The 21715-nt window shown below is 44.3% G+C and overlaps 1 protein-coding gene across 2 annotated transcripts in view; it reads right to left on the bottom strand.

The window, feature by feature from the left end:
- Nucleotides 1-15258: 15258 nt before the first annotated feature.
- Nucleotides 15259-21715, bottom strand: part of DNAJC27 (DnaJ heat shock protein family (Hsp40) member C27) — a 34434-nt gene continuing 27977 nt past the window's right edge. For both annotated transcript variants that reach the window (XM_045447536.1, XM_045447537.1), the window contains exon 7: nt 15259-19257. In XM_045447536.1, coding sequence (XP_045303492.1) covers nt 19125-19257 — 133 coding nt within the window. In that variant the 3' untranslated portion in view covers nt 15259-19124. The remainder of the gene's footprint in view (nt 19258-21715) is intronic.

The raw sequence follows: 21715 nt of genomic DNA, 5'->3' as shown, positions 1-21715 counted from the left end.
ACCAAGTCAGAGCAGAGTGAGGCCCAGTCTGTAAAGCTGAGGTTTATCTGTCCCCCTTGGTCTTTTAAGGCACCCTCCCTTCCCTTCTCCCAGTGTCTGGGCCTCTCACCTTCTCTTCTTCTTAGGGCCAGATCCCAGAGAGTGATCCGCCTGAAGCTGGAGAGATGGACACGTTACTGCTGAGGTCTTGAAGCCATCAATTCCGCCACTGCCTGCTCCCGCTTCTGAGCCACCTAGGAAGCGGACCCTGGAAGCAGGCAGGTGGGGTGCACAGGTCACCCGGGATGGAGTGAGTCAGAGCTTGGGGCTCAGACATTTGGCCACAGTCTGTGATAATGCTTCACTCTGGACTTGAGCCCCTTCACCTAGCCCCAGGCATGGGGGGGTGGCCAAATGTCCCCCCTCCAGGTGCAGAGCCTGCCCTGGGGATATGGAAGTAAGAGAACAAAATGCACCCTATCGCTCACTCAGCTAGCAAATGAGAACAGAGTGAGAGGGCCAAGCAGATGGGGCTCAGTTCCTGTTCCCCATTTCACCAGAAGAAAGTTACTGAAGCCAGAAGAGCTCTCCAGGGGCGTCTCTGTAGAAGCAAAAGAGGGAGAGGTACTCCACTAACAGCCATCTCTACACACGCACACACAGACGCATGCATGCATGTGCACACATGCACACACAGATGCATACACATGTGCACACACAGGTGCATACACGCATGCGCACACATGCACACACAGATGCATGCGTGCATGCACACAGATACACACAGGCATATACACACATGTACACACATATGCATGTACACACAGGCACACGCTGATGCGTGCATGCATGTGTGCACATGCAGGTGCATGCGTGTGTACATGCATGTGCACACATGCACACACGTACACACATGCACACACAGATGCATGCGTGAATACACACACAGAGACACATGCAGGCATGTGCAGACACGCACACAGATGCACACATGTACACACACAGACACATGCATGCATGTGTGTGCACGTGCACACACACACACACACACACACACACACACACCTTGGATTGATGGTCAAAGCCACGGGTCAAAGGAATAAGTCAGAAAGATGGTATTTCAGATTTCACTAAGGAGTAAGAAAGATGGTATTCTGTAGGCAGAGTGGCCTTCCCAGCAACCCCCCCCTCCCCGATTAGATCAGAGCATACATGATCCAAAAGTACAGTGGAGATTGTAGAGGAGAGGTTGCTGCCTCCTGTGCAGGGCAGGCCCCTCCCCTTGCCCTGGAGCCCATCCCGTACACCCCACTCTGCTCCTTCCCTGTCTCTCCTGACTCTTCCCTGTCAACAGGCAAGGCTGCTCCCATCTTAAATCATAAACAAATGACAACCCTTCTGGGTTCTTCATTCCCTCTAGCTGCCACCTTATCTTCTTTCTTCCAGGTCAAGCTTCTTGCGGAAGTTTACTAAGCAGCATTCATAATGTCTGCTTCAAAAAAGGAGACCAGAAAAGGCTCCGTGCAGTAGGATGCCCCTGAGAAGGAAGAGGGGGAAGAGTATTTGCCCAGAATGAAGAAGGGGCAGCCAGCAGAGAGGGAGCAGCAGGAGCAGAGACGTGGAGGCAGGGAAGTCCAGCAAGCGTGTGGGAATTGTGAATGCAGGTGGATAGCAGAAGGGTGTAGAAAGAGAAGTCGTGGCAAGGCAAGAAAGGTAGAAAAGGGCCAGATCACAGAAGGCCTTGAATGCCGAGCTAGAATTGCTACGTTTGGGCTTTACAGCTGTTGAGGCTTCATTTGGACAAATGACAGGTCCTGACCAGCTCCGTTCTCTCAGAGGATTGATTTGGAATAAAAGATGGTTTGGAAAAGGAAGAGACTGTCAAGGGAAAACTGGCAAGAAGGCACAAAATAAAAACTACCAGAAGACAGTGGTCCAAATTAAGTAATGCTCTCTAGGATTCGTTCCACAAAGTTCTCAGGCCTCGCACATGAAGCTGTCATGTGGATTTGCACTCAAATTAGACACGCACAGGTTTTTGGGTAAGCATATTCATGTGTTTTTACAGATAGTAACGTTTATAGCTGTTAAATAATTCATGCTGGCATTGTTTTCCCTCTTGTGCTCTTAAAAAAGATGTTGTTTACTGCACAAGCGCTGGCAGAAAGAAGTCAGCTACCCGCTTTGCCACCCTTTTTACAACCTTGCTGTGCCACGTGGGGGGTGCCAGGCACCTCTCTGAAAATGTTCTCTTCAGTGGAATACATGCTAAGCTTTTTCAAAACCAGCTCAAGGGCTTAGCCCTTTTTGTTTTTATTAGAGTTTTATGATTTTTTTAAACATCTCTTTAGTTTTGAGAGACAGAGAGAAATAGAGCACAAGCAGGGGAGGAGCAGAGAGAGAGGGAGACACAGAATCCAAAGCAGGCTCCAGGCTCTGTGCTGCCAGCACAGAGCCCAACACGGGGCTTGAGCCCATGGACCACGAGATCATGACCCAAGCCAAAGTCGGCCACTCAACCAACTGAGCCACCCGGGCGCCCCTAGAGCTTTTATTTTAATTTAAAAGTTTTTCATTTGATTAAAACCCATCTTGGTGAAATAGGTTCAGCGTGGGTTTCAGCAGGTCTGTCTCTCACCCCTCCTCTAGGATGCCTCTGGCTTTATGTGCAACCAGCCCCGACCGGGGGGAGGCAAGCGACCACTTTCCTCACCGCTGAGCGATGACCCAGAGCCTCCAGTGCAAGGCTTTCCGGTCAAGATGACTCTAGCCCTTCCCTTCATTAACAGCCCCACAGAGCCCACACTACCTGTCAGCTTTAAATCTGTTTGGACAGGAAAGCTTATAGCCCTGCTCTGCTATTTTTAGGAGGTGCTAGCATTGACTCAGTCGTTCTGCTGGCTGGCAGCGCTCTGCTCTCTCCTTCCTGCGCTGTCACTTCTTGGGGCGGTGAGCACGTCTCCCGTCTCCCTGCCTGGCTCAGCTTCGGCCCGCGCCCCATCTCGCACTTTCCTAGGGCAGGGGCACGTCTCTCAGGGGCTGCATTTCCTTACTTCTCAACAACAGCTGCTCCACAAGTCACAGACGCTAACCTGGAAGGATCTGGAGACTGCATCTTGTTCGTAATTTCGTATGAATGTAGCTGTAAGCGGGAGTTAGGTGGTCTGTTTTTTGTTTTTTGTTTTAATGAAGTCTAAGTTCAAATACGCCTTTAAACAAAAATAATTTGGGGCGCCTGGGTGGCTCAGTTGCTTAAGCGTCCACCTCTTGATTTCGGCTCAGGTCATGATCTCCCGGTTCATGGGATCCAGCCCCACGTGGGGCTCTGCACTGACAGTGCAGAGTCTGCTTGGGATTCTCTCTCCCTCTCTCTCTGCCCCTCCCCCACATGCTCACACACACACACACACACACACACACACACTCTCTCTCTCTCTCTCTCTCTCTCTCTCTCTCTCTATGTCTAAATATAAATAAATAAACATTGTCTGGGGTGCCTGGGTGGCTCAGTTGGTTGGGCGACCAACTTCGGCTCAGGTCATGATCTTGCAGTTTGTGAGTTCAAGCCCCGCGTCGGGCTCTGTGCTGACAGCTCAGAGCCTGGAGCCTGCTTCCGATTCTGTGTCTCCCCTTCTCTCTGCCCCTCCCCTGCTCATGCTCTGCGTCTCTCTGTCTCCCAATAATAAATAAATGTTAAAAAAATTTTTTTTTAATAAATAAACATTGTTTAAAAATAATAATTTACAGGGGCACCTGTGTGACTGAGTTGGTTAAGCGTCTGCTTCGGCTCAGGTCATGATCTCACAGTTTGTGGGTTCAAGCCCCTTGTTGGACTCTATGGACAGCTCAGAGCCTGGAGCCTACTTCAGATTCTGTCTCCCTCTCTCTGCCCCTCCCCTGCTCATGCTTTCTTTCTCTCTTCTCTCAAAAATAAATAAACATTAAAAAAATTTTTTTAAATAATAATACAGTTGACCCTTGAGTAACACGGTTCTGAACTTCATGGGTCCACTTACAAATGGACTTTTGTGAACATATACAGAACAGTATTGTAAATGTACTTTCTTTCTCTCCTTTATGATTTTCTTGAAAGCATTTTCTTTTCTCTGGTTTACTTTACTATAAGAATACAGCATTAATACATATAACATAAAATATGTGTTAATCAAACCTTTATGTTATCGCTAAGGCTTCTGGTCAAAAGGAGGCTGTGAGTAGCTAACTTTGGGGGGAGTCAAAAATCATACTCAGATTTTTAACGGTGTGGAGGTTGGTGCTCCTAACCCCCTAACCCCCCATGCTGTTCAAAGGTCAGCTGCACATTTAAATAGCTTTAGAGAGAAAGATGTGAAGGATTTAGATGTTAGCTATAAGTTGAAACTTATCGTTCATTATATTTTTATCCCAGAGTATAGCAGAGTGACTGGCATAGAAAAGACACTAAGTAAATGCTTGGAGAAAGGAATGCTTAGGAATAAATGAATAATTTCAAAGGTGTTAAAAGCTTGGTGATTTATCCCTCTCAAGGGTAAAATTTGTAGTTTTATGCAGAAACTGTCTTTAATACACTGAAAATGATGGCGTTCTCAGATATCTCTCCCAGGGTGGGGCCAGCAACATTTTTGGCAGTTGGGTTATATGATAGTTGTTGGGGTGATTTCTGTCTTTTTTTAAACGTTTTTTTTTTAAACGTTTATTTACTTTTGAGACCCAGAGACAGACAGAGCATGAACGGAGGAGGAGCAGAGAGAGAGGCAGACACAGAATCAGAAGCAGGCTCCAGGCTCTGAGCCATCAGCCCAGAGAGCCCGACGCGGGGCTCGAACTCACGGACCGCGAGATCGCGAGATCGTGACCTGAGCTGAAGTCTGACACTTAACCGACTGAGCTACCCAGGCGCCCCAAGGGGTGATTTCTGTCTTAATAATCCCAAACTCAATTCAAAATGGCTTAAATGGTAGAGAAATGTATTACCTTTATAACAAGTTTTTGTATAGGACCTCTACCCACTCTTTGGACAGAACAGGTTTAAGGTTAGTTATTCAATGGCTCAATACCATCTTTAAGGTTCATGTGACTTTCCATCTTCTGCCCTGCCACCCTTAGCATATCAGCTTTGCCATCATTAAGGTAACATTCCCCATGGTTGCAAGATGGCACCACAGTCCGGCATCATTTGTAGATATGACAATGGACTATAGAAGAAGAGGAACAGTTTTCTCCTATGCCTTTCTTTTTGGGAGTACAAAATTCTTTCCCAAATCTCCCCAGAAGAATGCCCATTATGTCCTTTGACCAAGGCAGGGTCACATGCCCACTTCCAAACCAATCACTGGCAATAGAAATGATACCATTGTGGACAGTTTCAATCACTCATGATTTACCACTGAGCCACACAGTGAGGGACACGTACCTGGATAACATTAGGAATCTGCCAGCAAGGAAGAAGGATGAATGGTGATTGGGTAGGCCATCGACAGTGTCGGTTCTGGTGCCTCTCAAAGGCCAGGCCTGGTTCCTGGCAAAGCCAACTCTCTTGTCAATTTTGTGAAGAACTTCCACAAACTAGGGAAACACTTAGACAAATTTCATCAAGAAAACTACACCAAGATTTGATTGGTTAATGAGCAACATATTTGGGTGCGAAGGGCACCCACACTCTTTTATTTTCTTACTCTCATTTGGGCCTCCTTTTAAATCAACATTCAATTGTATTCTGTAACTTGTTTCATAATCTGTTGGGAATTGTGTGGTTGGAGGATCTACAACCTATTCCACAGTACAGCAACATAGGTCACTCATTCATTCATTCATCAAATACTTATTATGCTTTTATTAGGCACTTAAGACACAAAGATAGAAAAGATAAAGTCCTCATCTGCCAAGAAGTAATACATTGAGGACACCTTGCCCTGCTAAGGAGAAAATCTACTAAATGTACCTGAGGAGCAGAGGTGAGTCTAGAAAAAAATTCAGAGATGGAGGCATTTGAGCTGGATATAAAAGTTCAGTAAGAGTTTGCCAGGCAAAGAGGAGAGGGGAAAGGAATATGTGCCTTAGTCAGCCCAGGCTGCTAGAACAAAATACTGCAGACCTGGGACCTACACAACACACGCTTACTTCTCAAGGTTCTGGAGGCTAGAAGTCCAAGATCAAGATCAACTAAATCTGCCAGCAGATTTAGTTCTTGGTGAGGGCTCTCTTCCTGGCTTGCAGATGGCTGCTTCCTTACTGTGTGTTCACTTGGTGGATAGAGGAAGCTCCATCCTCATGATCTCATCTAAACCTAATTACCTCCAAATACTCCCACCTCCAAATACCACCATGCTGGGGGTTAGGGCTTCAACATATGAACCCGGTGTGGGGGGGGACACAAACATTCAGTCCATAACAGCATGTCAAGTCAACGGGATAGCAGTTACAATGGCACAAAGCCATGAACAGAACAACATATACGGAGAACACCAAGAAGTTGAACTTGCCTAGAGCACACGGGAGGGTAAAGAGACAGAAGCTAGAAGGAGGCTGGATTATACCAGGCCAGGGCCGTGCGGTGTTGTGGAGAATGGCAAGGGCTCTGAAGTCAGGCCCCGGGCTGAACACAGGTGCCACTCTTGGAGTAGCTCAATGATTGTATTAGTTTCCCATGGCCACCATTGCACATTTTACAAACTGGGAGGGAGGCCTAAAACAGCAGAAATTGATTCTCTCACACTTCTAAAGACCAAAAGTCCAAAATCAAGTCCAAATCAGTAAGGTTGGTTCCCTCTGGAGGCTCTGAGGGAGAATCCATTTCTGCCCCTCCCCTGGCTCCTGGTAGCTGCCCGCAACCACCGGCTGTCCTCAGCTTGCCGCTTCCTAACTCCAGTCTCTGCCTCAGTCTTCACATGTCCTCCTCTTCCCTGCGTGTCTGTCTCTTTCCCCTTCTCTTGTAAGGATTCTTAATGGGTTTAGGGCCCACCCTCATGCAGACTGATCTCATCTCAAGATCCTTACCCTAATGACATACGAAAAGATTCTATTCTAAATAAAGTCATATTCTCAAGTTCTGAATGGACATATCTTTGGAGGGACCATAAGGCAATAATACACTATGGTATTAGATAATGTACTTAACCGTTTTGAGCACATTTCCTTATCCATAATATGGGGATAAAATCTTTATCCTAAAAAGTCATTGTGAGACTGAAATAAAATGCTTTTCGGGGCGCCTGAGTGGCTCAGTCGGTTAAGTGTCCAACTTTGGCTCAGGTTATGATCTCACAGTTTGTGAGTCTGAGCCCTGCATAGGGCTCTGTGCTGACAGCTCAGAGCCTGGAGCCTGCTTCGGATTCTGTGTCTCCCTCTCTCTCAGCCCTTCCCCTGCTCACACTCTGTCTCTGTCTCTCTCTCTCTCTCAAATATAAATAAACATTTAAAAAATGCTTTTAAATTGCTGAGAAAGTACTTGATCTATAGTAAGTGCTCAGTAAACAGTAGGAACTCTGACTTTATCCCATGGGGCAACAGAAGGCTTGCAAAAGTAGGTGTTTGAGGAGGGAAGAAAAGAAGAGTTACTTCCCAGATCTGTTCTCTTTTTGACTGCACAGGTGCACCGAGCTAGGCTCTAAGCAATCCCTAGCTCAGTCTCTTGGGACAAAGGATGGGGCAGAGGTGGCCCAGGCTGCTGGTCCCAGATCCCACTTCCAGAATCTTTGTCCTATACATTTCCTCAGTTCCTAAAGCACCTACTTTGCAAATAGTAGATGTTTCATTGTTCTTTCTTACAATGAATCATACACTTCAAGCTAAAAAGACTATCAAAGACTTAATGCCCACTTATAAGGCTGATTGGAGGCTGCTGGTGAGTTAAGTTAGGTCTTCCTGCCTAGTAATTTAAACCATGATATAAATTCATTTGATTTCAACCAAATCCCTCCCACTAAATACATTTCACGAACCCCCATACCTTGCTGTTTTAAAAATTCTATGGCAATAATGGCAGGCATGCTCTCGGGTGCAGGGTTGAGGAACTGTGGGTCATTGGACTAATTCCATCTGGTCTTTAGGGAAAATCACAAGAAGTGAGCCACCTTCATAACTCTAATAGCAAAAACAGGTTTTAAAAGCAGATGGCACCTAGACTTAACGCGGGGATCATTTCATAATGTATAAAAGGATCAATTCGCTATGACGTACCCCTGAAACTAATAGGATATTGTATGTCAGTGGTACTTTAGTAAAAAAAAGAAAATTTAATTAAAAAAAGTCCTTAGTGGCAATTTTGCTAAAGAGTGTAATCGGTCATCATAAGTACTGAGTGCCTCCTGCAAGTCACTGTGAGAAGTGCTTTGGGAGATAGGCTGTGAGATGTAATCCTGCCCCAAAGAGCTGACACTCTAGTTGGGAAGACAAGATGAAAGGGGAGGGTCTTCGCTTCAATGTGCGGGGATGCACAGAGACGCCCCTGCCCGTACATTCCCACGCTGTCCTGGAGTAAACAGCGCCAGGTTGGAGTTTGCTCGTGAAAGCTCAGTGCTGTATCTTCCTAGCTTGAAATCAAGCATGAGGAGAGCATTTACACGACGGAAGCTGGGCAAAAGCTACAAATCAGAGTTTCCTTGCACCCCTCCCCAAGATCCAGCACACCAGTAATCCCTAGGGCCAGATAGAAAAGTTCCAGGGGGCTTCCAAGGGGAAGCCTGGGAGGCTGCAGTTTCCAGGGGAAGCCTGGCGTGAAGTTGCATCTGACAGGACACCAGAGTCAGAGTGGTGACGACCGAAAGGGGCCCCAGGGCCTGGGCCTCATGGCGGGGCTGGGGGGAAGGTGGCCTGGAGTTATCCACCCTCCAGGTGGGCAGGGCACAGAGGTGCTCAGAGGCCCAGGGAGCAGGGCAGAGGAGGCCAAGAGCCAGCTGGACAACCAGGAGGACGAGCACTTGGACCTCAAGTCTGGAGGCCAGGGCAGGACTGTGACGTTAGCAGCAGATGGCACACCAGGTGGGGTCTGCCAGAGCACAGCGAGGCCACTAGTGTGGGGACAGCACGAGGGCCCCAAAATGCTTCTCTTGGCCAAGATGAGAAGTAAGGCACCCTTTTCCCCAAGTCTAGATCCCATCGGAGAAAGAAGGGGGTAGAAGTATGAGGAGGCAGGGGTCTTAAATGTATTGGGTTTTAATCTAGAGTTGATCATGTTTAAACCCAGAAGTGACTAACTTGCCTTAAGAGGCAAATTTTAAGTGTTCCCACCTTTGGTGGAAAATGTGACCTCAGGACCCAAGATGACTTCCATTTCGTAGGAATAAAGAATGTCTTTGAACATCTGAGTCTCCGTGGACTTATCCCTAAAAGTTCCCAACACCTTTTGCCTTTGTAAAGTGAGCAGAAATCACAACCACGTGTAGCGGGAGTTTAAGGTTTTCTTTATGAAAGGAAATGAAAGGGTTCAACAATGCCTGTTATTCCTAACTTTAGGAAGAGCCTAGTTCACTAACATTTTTCTAAAACCATTTTTCTTTTCCTTTTCCTTCTCTTTCTTCGGAGTGGCGGTGTTACAATAGAATTATTTACAAGAGGTCTGGGGGCCTGGAATTTATGGCCTTTGTCAAATTTCAGAAAGTAATGGTCTTTAGAAAGGACCTTAGGTGTTATTTAATGTTCTTTAGTCAACAGCCTCATGTAATAACCGAGGAAAGTGCACGTCAGAAGGTGAACCTACTTGCCCAAGGCTGCTCTCTTAATTCATAGGAGAGATAAGGCTCTATCCCAGCCTTCCCATTTCAGTTCTGCCCTTTCTGTGTTATAGGAGAGTGGATTCACGGATACGTGACTACATTAAGCGAATTTGAAATTCCAGTCAGACAGCACTGATTGCTATGTCAGCTTTTCAAACAAACTTTTAAGAAACGAAAAGATTTTTTCTCTTTTAGGATAAAGTTCCTACTAATGTAAAGAGGTAGGATTTAATTACAGCCCAGAGCCACCCTACTTAGAGGTTCCCACAAACGGTTTAGAGTGAGTCTCTCTCTCTCTCTCTTTTTAACTGGTACCATATCTAGCTTTTTGTCGTTGCATTTAACTTTTTTTTTTAAATGTTTTATCTTATTTTTGAGAGAGAAAGGCAGAGGTGAGTGGGAGAGGGGCAGAGAGAAAAGGAGACACAGAAGCAGAAGCAGGCTCCAGGCTCTGAGCTGTCAGCACAAAGTCCGACGTGGGGCTTGAACCCACAAACCATGAGATCATGACCCGAGCCGAAGTTGGATGCTCAACCGACGGAGCCACCCAGGCACCCCTCATTTAACTTTTTAGATGACCAAAACAGTTTATATTCATTGAGAAAATACAAATAATATAGACAACAGGGTAGAAAGTCAAACTATCCTAACCTCATCCCCTAAAGCCCACTCCCTAAACAATCACTGTGGACAGTTTGGTGATTATAAAGCGTCTTTCCTCCAGTGGTGCTAGTGATTCTAACACAAAAGGCCAGGACTATGGGATGGTGGGGGGGAGGGAAACTGCCCTTTTAGGGCTTCATAGGGTTCTAACCATGACAAGAGAATAACTAAGGGTGTGAAAATCACCTAGAAGCAAAGCCCTTAGGCTGACACGTGCTGCAAAGGATCTATCTCTCAGATTCTCAGGCTTATTTTACCCTTCAGTTGCTGACTTGGGTGGATGTCCCTTAGGACGTGATTTTCAAGCTGTTGAGAGGCATCAGAGTTTCTGCATGGGTTTGTTCAAAATCTCACTGAAAAAAAAAAAAACTTGTTAATAAATATATCCAAATGTACTGTAGTCCTTGTTTCATTTTGTTTTGTTTTATTCTTTTTGGACTCTGGGTTTGTTTCTTTTTTTTTTTAATGTTTATTTATTGTTGAGAGATAGAGTGCAAGCAGGGGAAGGACAGAGAGAGAGGAGAACAGAGGATCTGAAGCGGGCTCCACACGGTCAGCACAGAGCCTGATGCAGGGCTCGAACTCACGAACTGCGAGATCATGATCTGAGCCGAGTCGGATACTTAACTGACTGAGGCACCCCGGCGCCCCTATATTCCACATTTTAACACACTGTTTACTTAAGTGCCATGCTAACTCCCTCTTGGCTTGCGCACCCTCAGAAAGAAGTTTCCTTCATTCCTGTGCACACATGTAGGATATAAACTTGTGTCATTACAAGGAAAATTGTACCTTCATGGTCTTTAAAAAAATACAACCTATTTATTTCATTTAAGCAACATGGTACAAGAGGGTACAATATTACTTACGAGTGTAAAGCAGAATATTTTAAAATTTTGATCCTGAGGCTGATAGCATAGACTGGGAGCCTGGGTTCTGAAGCTGGGCAAGCAGATTTGAATAGCTTCCTGTGTGGCCTGGAGCAAGTCACTTAACCTCTCTGAGCGTCAGTTTTCTCATCTGTAAAATGGTGATCACATAATAAAACATACCGTCTTCTTAAAAGTCCTTTGGTTGTCTTTGTTACCAGCACTTCTCTGTGGCTATCTTTCTAATATTCCCGGATATCTAATAACTTTTAGTATCTAGGATCTTTCCAACTATCCTTCCCAGGACCCCAGCCTTCTGCCTCTTCTTACCTGGCCTTTCTTTCTTCCTCTTCTTTCAGGAGCCGCAGCCCCTAGAAGTCTTGTTCATTTCTTAGGACTTGCAGCTCAGCTCTTTGCCTCGCTACACAAAGCCATGTTGCTTTCCCTTAGGTCTAAAAGGTCATCAGAGTCCCTGACCAGCCTGCCAGCTGTACAGACTGCCTGACAGCAGCTCGTAACAGTGTTTCCTGGAGGCTGATCACCTTCTTGGGTGAGGTGCTCCCCCAACCAGCGTTTGTGAGCAGGAGGGAAGGGCATGGGGATTCATCTTCTGGTGGAAACCCTGCCATCTGCCTTGGGAGGCAGAACTGCCTGATTGGTTGCCTTCATAAGGAGTGATGTTAAAACTGTCAACTTACAAACTTATCCTCATAAAACATTGCTCTTAGATGTTTTATATACAGGGATCCCATGTTGGAGTTCACTAGAAATATAGGGTTCTGTTGGCAACAACAGATGTTGGCAAGGATGTGGAGAAAGAGGATCTCTTTTGCACAGCTGGTGGGAATGCAAACTGGTGCAGCCACTCTGGAAAACAGAATGGAGGTTCCACAAAAAACAAAAAATAGAATTATCCTACGACCCAGCAATTGCACTTTTAGGCATTTATCCACGGGATACAGGTGTGCTGTTTCGAAGGGACACATGCATCCCAGTGTTTATAGAAGCACTATCAACAATAGCCAAAGTATGGAAAGAGCCCAAATGTCCATCGATGGATGAATGGATAAAGAACATGTGGTATATACATATAATGGAGTATTACTCTGCAATAAAAAAGAATGAAATCTTGCCATTTGCAACTACGTGGATGGAACTGGAGGGTGTTATGCTAAGTGAAATTAGTCAGTCAGAGAAAGACAAAAATCATATGACTTCACTCATAGGAGGACTTTAAGAGACAAAACAGATGAACATAAGGGAAGGGAAGCAAAAATAATATAAAAACAGGGAGGGGGACAAAACATAAGAGACTCTCAAATATGGAGAACAAACAGAGGGTTACTGGAGGAGTTGTAGGAGGGGGGATGGGCTAAATGGGTCAGGGGCATCAAGGAATCTACTCCTGAAATCATTGTTGCACTAGATGCTAACTAACTTGCATGTAAATTTAAAAAATAATAATAAATTTTTTTAAAAAGCTACCATACCTAAAAAACAAAAAAAAAAAAGGAATATAGGGTTCTGTCCATAAAAAAAATCTGACAAACACTGACTTGGGGCTTTTCTACTTGCTCCTTTGCTACTCAGAATGGAGATAGTTTCTTTCATTTTATTTTCCTTTGGAACCACTGAGACGCCTTCTCTCTTTAGTATTTATTTTATTAACCTTTTGTTTTCTCTCATACTCTGAAACTAGCCAAATGTTCACATTCCGATATCTGAGGCATGTAGGCACCTCACATTTTAATTTCTCTGGATCATAGAAGACTTTTACTTTCTCTTGCCTCGGTAAAATGCTGTCACGGGCTGCCTCTGTTGATTTTATAATGATCACTAACAACCAACTGTTTTGGATGCAGGGAGAATAATTTTCTTGAAGTCATAGCATCCTTTACAACAGTCAACTGATCAAAATTTTAACTGTATATTAGAGGTACACGTTATTTTAACTAAAACAACTTAAATTCTAGATGTTTTCCCTCCAAATAAATACAACCTTATCAACTACTTTGAAAGAATACATTAATTATAGACATAAAACATATATAAAGAACCTCCTTAAGTCTGGAACTATTTCCTCCAGTCCAATATGAAAAACTGAACTTTGTTTTTGTTTTTTAATTTTTTTTTTTTTAACGTTTATTTATTTTTGAGACAGAGAGAGACAGAGCATGAACGGGGGAGGGTCAGAGAGAGGGAGACACAGAATCTGAAACAGGCTCCAGGCTCCGAGCTGTCAGCACAGAGCCCGACGCGGGGCTCGAACTCACGGACCGCGAGATCGTGACCTGAGCCGAAGTCGGCCGCCCAACCGACTGAGCCACCCAGGCGCCCTGAAAAACTGAACTTTGTATGATAATGATTAAGTTCTCCAAAAAAACCTTAATACGGCTTTAAACAACCTACATGATCTTCAGTATATAGAAGCAATCAGAGTATTAACTCCAAGCTGCGTATCTTGAAGACTTCTGAAAAAGTGCAAACTTGCCTCTTTCCAAACAAACCTATAGCAAATAAGCCTATAGAGAAAAAAAGAACCTTTCTTCAAAACTTCACACACACACACAGCACACTAGAGCACTAAGTACCATAGCACAGGGAGTTTTGTTGGTTCTGAGCTCAGTTATGTACTCAGTGCCTAGAACAGGGCCTGACACATAGCATGGCAAGTGAATACTTTAAAATTTAAGGAAATTTAAGAAATTACAAGTGCCCCTGATAGATAAAATTTTGCTTCTTAAATTGACCCTGAGACGAATTGAATAAACCTAATTTTTCTTTTAAGTTTACAACTGGCTACTATTGGTTTAAGACCTAGCCAAAGGCTCCAGTTGAGAAACATCAAGTAATTGGATATATTATAATATATAAATGTTGTAATACACCTACCAAATGTACCAGTCTACAGACCATAGCTTTCTCATCCTTGCTTAGAATCCTTGAAGTCTACTATCTTCTAATATTCTTTTAGTTTCAGTTAACAGAAAGCAAACTCCAACTAGCCTAAGCAGAATGCAGTGGTTGGAGATTTGTGGGACGCATTCTGGGGTGGCATATGGGTTTGAAGGACAACCAGCCCAGGACACTTCGGGGACCAGGACTCTGTGTCTTTAAGAATGTCGGCTTTATGGGGGCGCCTGGGTGGCTCAGTCAGTTGAGCTTCAGACTCTGGCTCAGGTCCCAATCTCATGGTTTGTGGGTTCAAGCCCCACATGGGGCTCACTGCTGTCAGAGTGGAGCCTGCTTCGGATCCTCTGTCCCCTCTCTCTCTCTCCCCTTCCCCTGCTTGTACTCTCTCAAAAATAAAACATTTTTAAAAAGGATGTCTGCTTCATCCTTTCAAAATTTTCTCCATGACGTTGGAATCACGGTCACCGGCATCAGCAGGACTCCTCCTATCTTACGCATTCCTCTCCTGAGAGGAAGTTTGCTTTCTTAGCTCCAATTAGAACTGAGAGAAGGATGCCAGTCGGTTCAGCTGGGGTGACATTCCCATCCCATGGACTGGCTAGGGAGCAAGGGTGGTTCACTGGAGAATCTGGTAGCTCCCCTTTCGAGCATGCTAGCAGTATGTAGGGCAGAGCAGTTCCCCCAAACAGTGGCGGCCATTCTCAGGTGAGAGCATACATTGTTCACAATGAAAATTACAGCTCTCGTTTGAAAGCTCCAGAGATACACTGCCTTCTGTGGGTTGGCTCTACCAGGCTTCCCCTTTCAAATTCTGGGTTCACAACAGTCTATTACTTAAGGATTCTTGCTTCCAGGGACCAGTTATTAAAATAGGATAACAGTTTCATCTGAATGAAAAAGGCAAACACGATCTTTAAGAGATCCGAACACTTTTACCATAACTTAACAAGGTTAGAACTGCCTGACGGACTGATGAATAAAATTTCCTCCATTTACCAACTGGAAACTCAGGCAGGATGTCTGCTCTAAGGTCTCAGTTGGTGAGGGACTGGACTGCTTCTAGGCTAGTACGTTAGACAGGAAAGACCAGTGTCTCAACAAGTAAGTGCAGCCCACGGACCGATGTTTGATTTTTGGCTTTATTTTATAAAAATACACAACTTAAATACATATGACACTCTCTATACAAGACATAAACAACTGTTGGATCTAACATTTTCAGTTATTTCGACAGAAAGCAAATATGTAAATTACCTCGTAAGAGCAAAGGGTTTCTTTAGAGACTCTGCATTCACAGTCAGAGGGGACGATCGCCCCGTGGGAAATCAACGCAGGGCACTAACCCACGCCGTCCGACCTGCCAACAAGTCATTTCACCAACAGAGCCTTTTTGGCACAGCTTAATATTGCACTGCTTGTTAGACACAATCTAACTTACCCACATCACAAATTTAAACTTTGTGTTTTTTCTAGAAATGTTTAATGGAAAAACCAATGTGCAAACATTACTGTCTTACAGTTGTGCTAAGTACCAAATATGAGAAGTGTGAACCTTTCTTCACTTTGCAAAACTTGCAAGGGAAGGTGGGTAGCTATATTTCGCAGCTAAACTCATTTTCCAAAGTTTTACAAAAACGTTGGCAGACTGAGAGTGAGCTAGATGGAGTGCAGCGGAGAAGGGAGTGACATTCCAGCGCCTACAGAAATTACTTTTGAGAAGGGCACTGTCACTGTCACTGTCAGAGGCAATCTGCACACGGCTCCACCCTTTCTAACTTGGGACTGAAATACCTCCCTCCCCCCCCCCCCCCCCGCCCCGGGTCACTGTTCTCTGGGGAGCAGCTACTGCGCTACTGATTCAGGGCTCCTGGGCGCTGCTTACGTACTCTGGCTTTCTTTCAGAAACTTAGCTGCCTTATCTATGGCTCTTTTAACTAACAGTGAACTAGGTACTGGCTTATTCATGGATATAAAGAAAGTATTTACCAGTTGAGAATTCAATGCATGAGCACATACTAGGGTAAGTTTCCTGAGGTAAATGTAAGCCTTAAAGAATAGTGTGCAACCTATAGAATTACAGCAATTTATCCCGGGTAGCAGCACAATACTCTAGGCCTGGACTTTTAAGCTAACAGGCTAACAGAGCCAAGGACACATCTGTGTGAAGAAATGAAATGATGAGCTGGAGTAAAAAAAGTGTTGACAGCTGAGAACATCAATTCAAAAGAAGCCACAAAGGGAAAAGAAGGGGGACACAGGAGGGTGTATGTTAAAGTGCTTAGGTAGGATGGGCAATTAGTTGGAAAGGCCTCAAGGGATTTCTAACAAGCTTTAAAACTGTTAATTCTTGGTGACTCAGACGTGGAGGTAATGGCTTTTCTTTAATAAGAGCTGTTCGAAACTTTTCATTCTTTTCTGAAAAACGAAATTCTCCATCAAATTTTTTTAGCCGATGGAATGATTCTGCTACTTGTTACTCTCACCGATGTATTTTGAAATCCTAAATGAAGGATTAACAAGGCTGAAGGACTTTAATCAAGTTGAACTATAAAGTACACGTTTATACCAAGAATTTAAATTAATGCACAGAGGTCTACGAAGTTTTGTATGAAGTTTGTATTGAAAACCTTTGCACTACAAATCATGCTTTATTATCCCTTAATATTCTACTCGAGGATTATGGCACTCGGACCAATTCTAGGACCCTGAAGTTTAACTTTCTTCTCTTCTTTCTTTTACACAAACGAAGTCATTCACGGCCACCCTTCACATGAATAATGAAGGTATTGGGAACTGAGTTCCAAGACGTAAGAACCAAAATCAGGCTAAATTCCAACAAGTCACTCGCATAGGAATGGAAGCACAAGACCTCTCTGCTCATCTGCACAACGAAGTTGAATGAGGTGACCAGTCTGGTCTTCAGTAACAGTGATGAACCCGGCACAGGCTTTACACAGGGCCACATACTCTGAGCTGTCACGTCAGTGTCGGCTGACACTACCATGCACAATCCCTCGTTTACATGACTCTACTTCTGTTGCAAGAATACATCTACATTTAATTACTTTAGGCATGATGAAGGCCTTAAGCAAAATTTAAATTTGCAAAAATTTTGGGTTGGAATTCTGTAGTCCTGGAAGCTATTTAAAATGAAAAGTCCAGAGCAAAATCCCCAGGAAATCATATATCGAACTCAATTCGTAAAAAAAAGAAGCATTTTCAATATCACCAAGATGAAAAGTCATACTAGAAAACAGTGCTCTGGTTTCCAGACAACAAGCTCAATGCAGCCCTAGTGCAGCCGCACAAAGTGAAGCTGCTTTGGAGAGAAGAATCCAGAAGACTGCAAAGGGCTTGAGTTAAACCAAACTGGCTTTTCTTCTTAGGTAGAAGGTGAATGCTGTTTGGTGATCAATATGGGATAGTTGCTTAAAATTCATAGACAGTAAAATTTTATGTACCCTAAAGCCCCAATTAGTGCAGGGTGGTCACAGCTAACAGTGTGAGTAACGTACCGAGATTGATGATAATATGGGTCAAACAGTGAGACTAGTTCGGTAAGCTCTGGAAGAATGGTCAGTCTCGATATACTTGATCTTCATCCATGCCTTGGATACTGAGGAGGAGACTATGGCAAGAGAATGTGTTTCTCTATGTGAAACTAGTTTTCATAATCTGTAGTTTAAAATCATCACTATTCAGAAATATGGAGCCAAAGCAAAAATTAGAGATTCTTTCCACTCAGGCCTTCAGATCTCTCCCTCCACCACCACCCCAAGGACCCATACTTGTCTCTGGTCAACGAGGACTTGCTGGGGAGGGCTGTAAGGTCAAGGCTTGTAAGGGAGGCTGGAGGAGGCAGTGGCCAAAAGCCAGGGATTCAAGAAGAGAAAAATGACAGATATGGTATATTAAAAATAAATAAATAAATAAATAAGAGGAAGAGAAGAGGAAGAAGGGGAGCTAATGTAGATGAGGAAGTGAGGACGAGGCACGGCTCGTGGGGGACTACCCTGCCTTTCCTGCCTATCCGGGGCAGACAATGCAGAAACAAAAGGCATAAGCCTCATAGGGGGGCTTCTCCGCCGCCGGGCATCAGACAAGCCCCAGCAGGGTGGGCTTGCCCTTTGGCCTTGCCTCTGGCCTTGCCCTTTGGAGATATGTGCACAAGCTCTAGTGTGACCTGCAAGCACTTCTGTTTGGGGTCAGATTCCTGATTCCTAGGTGCACGATACTCCCTACCACTACCAGTGCCCAAGTCCATGGCTAAAGAAAGGCCTCAGATCCGGGCCAAGCCCAGGAGCAGCCAGTGTAGCCAGAACTCGTGGCTGCCACGGCCCTTTCTCTCTCAGGACCAGCTCGTCCCTCCCCCTGGTGGCTGGAGAAGGGGACCAGACTGCAGGTGCTGAAAGGGCTGCTCAACTCAGAACTGTATCACCTCAACTCACAAACTTCCAAAGGGCTGTCAAGAGTTCATTAATTATAGATTGAACGATGGTTCAAATACCACCTAAGGAACTTGTAAAAGGAATGACTCGCTTGTGAGGTTCCACCAAACTTTGGGGGTTTTTGATACTGTTTCCTTGTTTTTGTTGTTTCCTTCTCTGATGAATTTAAAAAAAAAAAAAAGAAAAAGTGTAAGGGTTCTCTTATCCTTCTTCCTCCCTCCAGAAACCTCACGGACTTTCCTGAGTGAAGTGCATATGGGATGCTACAATTACAGAGCTTACAAATGAAAGGGAAAAAATTCAGATTACCTGGAAATATGAAATGAACTACAGTGTACAAGGGGTGCTCGGTTCTCTTCACCGCTCTGAAAAATGTCTGCGAAATGGTAACAGGCACCTCGATTTCTAATTTACAAATGACAACACGGGTGAAAAAAGCAGTAGGATTTTGTGGAGAAAAAAAATCCATGTTGGTTATTTCCTTTCTAGGGAGAGTCAGTTTGTACGTGAGGCCCACACTTGTCTTTGTCTCTTACTTCCTATTTGATGTTTTTCAGGAGGGCTGTCCGGGCATTCACAACTGCTTTGAAGGCATCTTCACTACCAGGCGCCACGCACTTGTCAGGGTGAAGCAGCACAGCGAGTTTCCGATAGGCTTTGTTGACTTCATCCCTAAGAGAGAGCAGCAAAGCTCTGTGTCAGCCACAGGCCAGCCCCCGCCCCCTGCAGCTGGGCTGTCAGGGGTTCCATAATAACTCTTGCAGAAAGTATCTCCCAAATAATGACCACCTCTTCTCAAAAGGGGGACTAAAGGACTAGGAGACCAACAATATACAAATAAGTAATACGTTACATAAAAGTAGAAAAAGAAACACAGGGTGAAGTGAGTATGGAAACACCAAGAAAGCCCTTGGTAAAAGAAAGATCCGATGAAAAGGTCCGCAGTACCCAGCAGGCACTCACGATGAGGGTGTGGGGCGATTGGGGAAGGCCTCTGGAACAGGGTTCTGAAGGAAGGTGGGGAAAGACAGAGCAACTGGGAGAGAGCTGGCAAAGACTAGGAACAGCAGGGCCACCGCATGAAGTTTCATGAGGACACCGCTGGGAGGTAACAAAAACAAAGTTGGTCAGGAAGCAGGGGTCAGTAGGAGAAGGGCCTTGGAACTAAAACAACAAAAAAGTGGATTTGATGAACAATGACATCAGTAGGTGTTTCGTGACAAAAGGGTGCTAAGAAAGCTGTTTTTTGAAGTTGGGAGACAGGTAGGAGGTTGTCACAATAACCCAAGCACAAGTCCCAAGAGTCTGGATCAAGGTGTTTGTGGAGACAAACAAGCGAAGACGAGACATAACATTATGAGTTGGCAGAAGCAGATGATGAGCTGGATGTAAGGGTGGAGAAAACGTTAGGAAATGGGCTGAAAGCAGTTCCAGGGTCACAGGAGCTCAGGCTCAGGGAAGATGGTCACACCATTGACCAAGAAAGGGACGCTGCAGAGGGGTACCTGAGAGCTACAGAGAGAGAGAAGTGAACATAATCCAGAGAGGAAAGGAGCAGCACAGAATGTGTCCGCAAAGGCCAGGAAAGCTCCAGGAGGGCTCTTTAGGCTTCGGAGCTCATCAAGAAGCAGGGACCGGCTGTGGAGGAGCCTGGAGACCACATGCCCCTCTCCCTGCTCTTCAGCATCCTCTGGTGTCAGGCTCCAGACGCTTCTAAGTGCCCAGCGCCTCCTCTGGCCAGGTTTAGCTCTGTCCTTACCAGATGGTTTTATTTCCCACCTTCCTTGTGTAATTCAGGGCTCCAATTATCCTATAAGCCTGGATGTGGTGCTTTCCCAAATGCCCTAGTTTTTCTCCTTCCTTTTTTATCAGAAGGATTTCTATTTGGCTCTCTGAATTAGAGATGGTCTTTGATTATCTTGCAGGTGACGGAAAATTTGTGTGTCTACCTGGAAAGACTGAGGCCACAGGGTCATCTTAACAGTTCAGGCTGGGGGCATGTATTGTAAGGCTTTTTTCGCTTTCTGCTCTCAGACGAGTCCCGAATTTTCTTGTTTTAAAACATGCACGAGGCTTTTTTACTTTTGATATTAGCTAACAAAAATCCTATTTTCCCTCTCTGAAGAAATCTGAATTGCCAGAATTCTTCTCCAAAATAAAAAATATATTAAATATTTTTAACAAAGTAACATTAATTCTACTGAAAATGAAAATTTTCTTAAAGTTCAAGAGTAGTAAACACATCACTGAACAGACAATAAAACTCTTTATACCTTTAAAAACTGCTTATAGGTTCTCTGAAATGTGCTCACTGCCATATAAAATTTGTTTGATAGACCCAGAGAAACAAAGATAAGAAAAGTACATGTTAATATTGATTAACAGTATAGAACTTAAGGAGGTCCTATAAACTTTGGTAGATTCCAATTAACATAGTAAATAAGTAAGGAACCCAAATTTTATTTTTCCTTCCTGTTCTAAGTTAACTAACAAGTAGAGTTTCTTAATTTTAGAGCCAATATCCCTTGGAGGTGAAACGGAAGACTTTAGAAGGAGACTATGGAAATCCAAAAGGACATTTAAAAGGCACAATTAATTGAGCTATATACATGAGACCATCTGAATTGTTCAGGTGCTTAAAGCGTCCTCAGTAATGCCTGGCAAGTCACGGTGACCAGTTACTGTCTTCCTCTCCCCCTCCCCTCTTGCCTTCTAGACTCAAAGATACGCTATGAGACCAAAATGGAAAAGAGAAACTTAATGCTACTGGTGCCAAGAAGGCATTTCAACGTGTAGTTTTCTTTTGTGGGAATAAAGATGAAAAAGTAGAAAGGGAGAAGGATGGGGAGAAAAGTTATGGTATAAAATAAAAAGATCCGAGAACCCTTATAATTCCAATAAAAATTATAATATGTGCAGTAACAGAAGCGTTATATTGTTAAAAGTTATATAACCATACTGAACAAGGATTTATTTTTACACAAGCAACAAAGAAAAGTGATTGTATTTCTCTTCCTCCCAAATATTTCTTTTGGCTAAAAATAAAACCATTTAACATAAATTCACACACAGATGAGGACCTAGCAGTATTTTAAGTGCAGTAGAAAAGAGACAGAATCAGCCTAGGGTC

The sequence above is a fragment of the Leopardus geoffroyi genome, chromosome A3, assembly GCF_018350155.1.
Source record: "Leopardus geoffroyi isolate Oge1 chromosome A3, O.geoffroyi_Oge1_pat1.0, whole genome shotgun sequence".
Lineage (NCBI taxonomy): Eukaryota > Metazoa > Chordata > Mammalia > Carnivora > Felidae > Leopardus > Leopardus geoffroyi.
The sequence above is the reverse complement of the archived record's forward strand: the minus strand, read 5'-3'. Positions and strand labels throughout refer to the sequence as shown.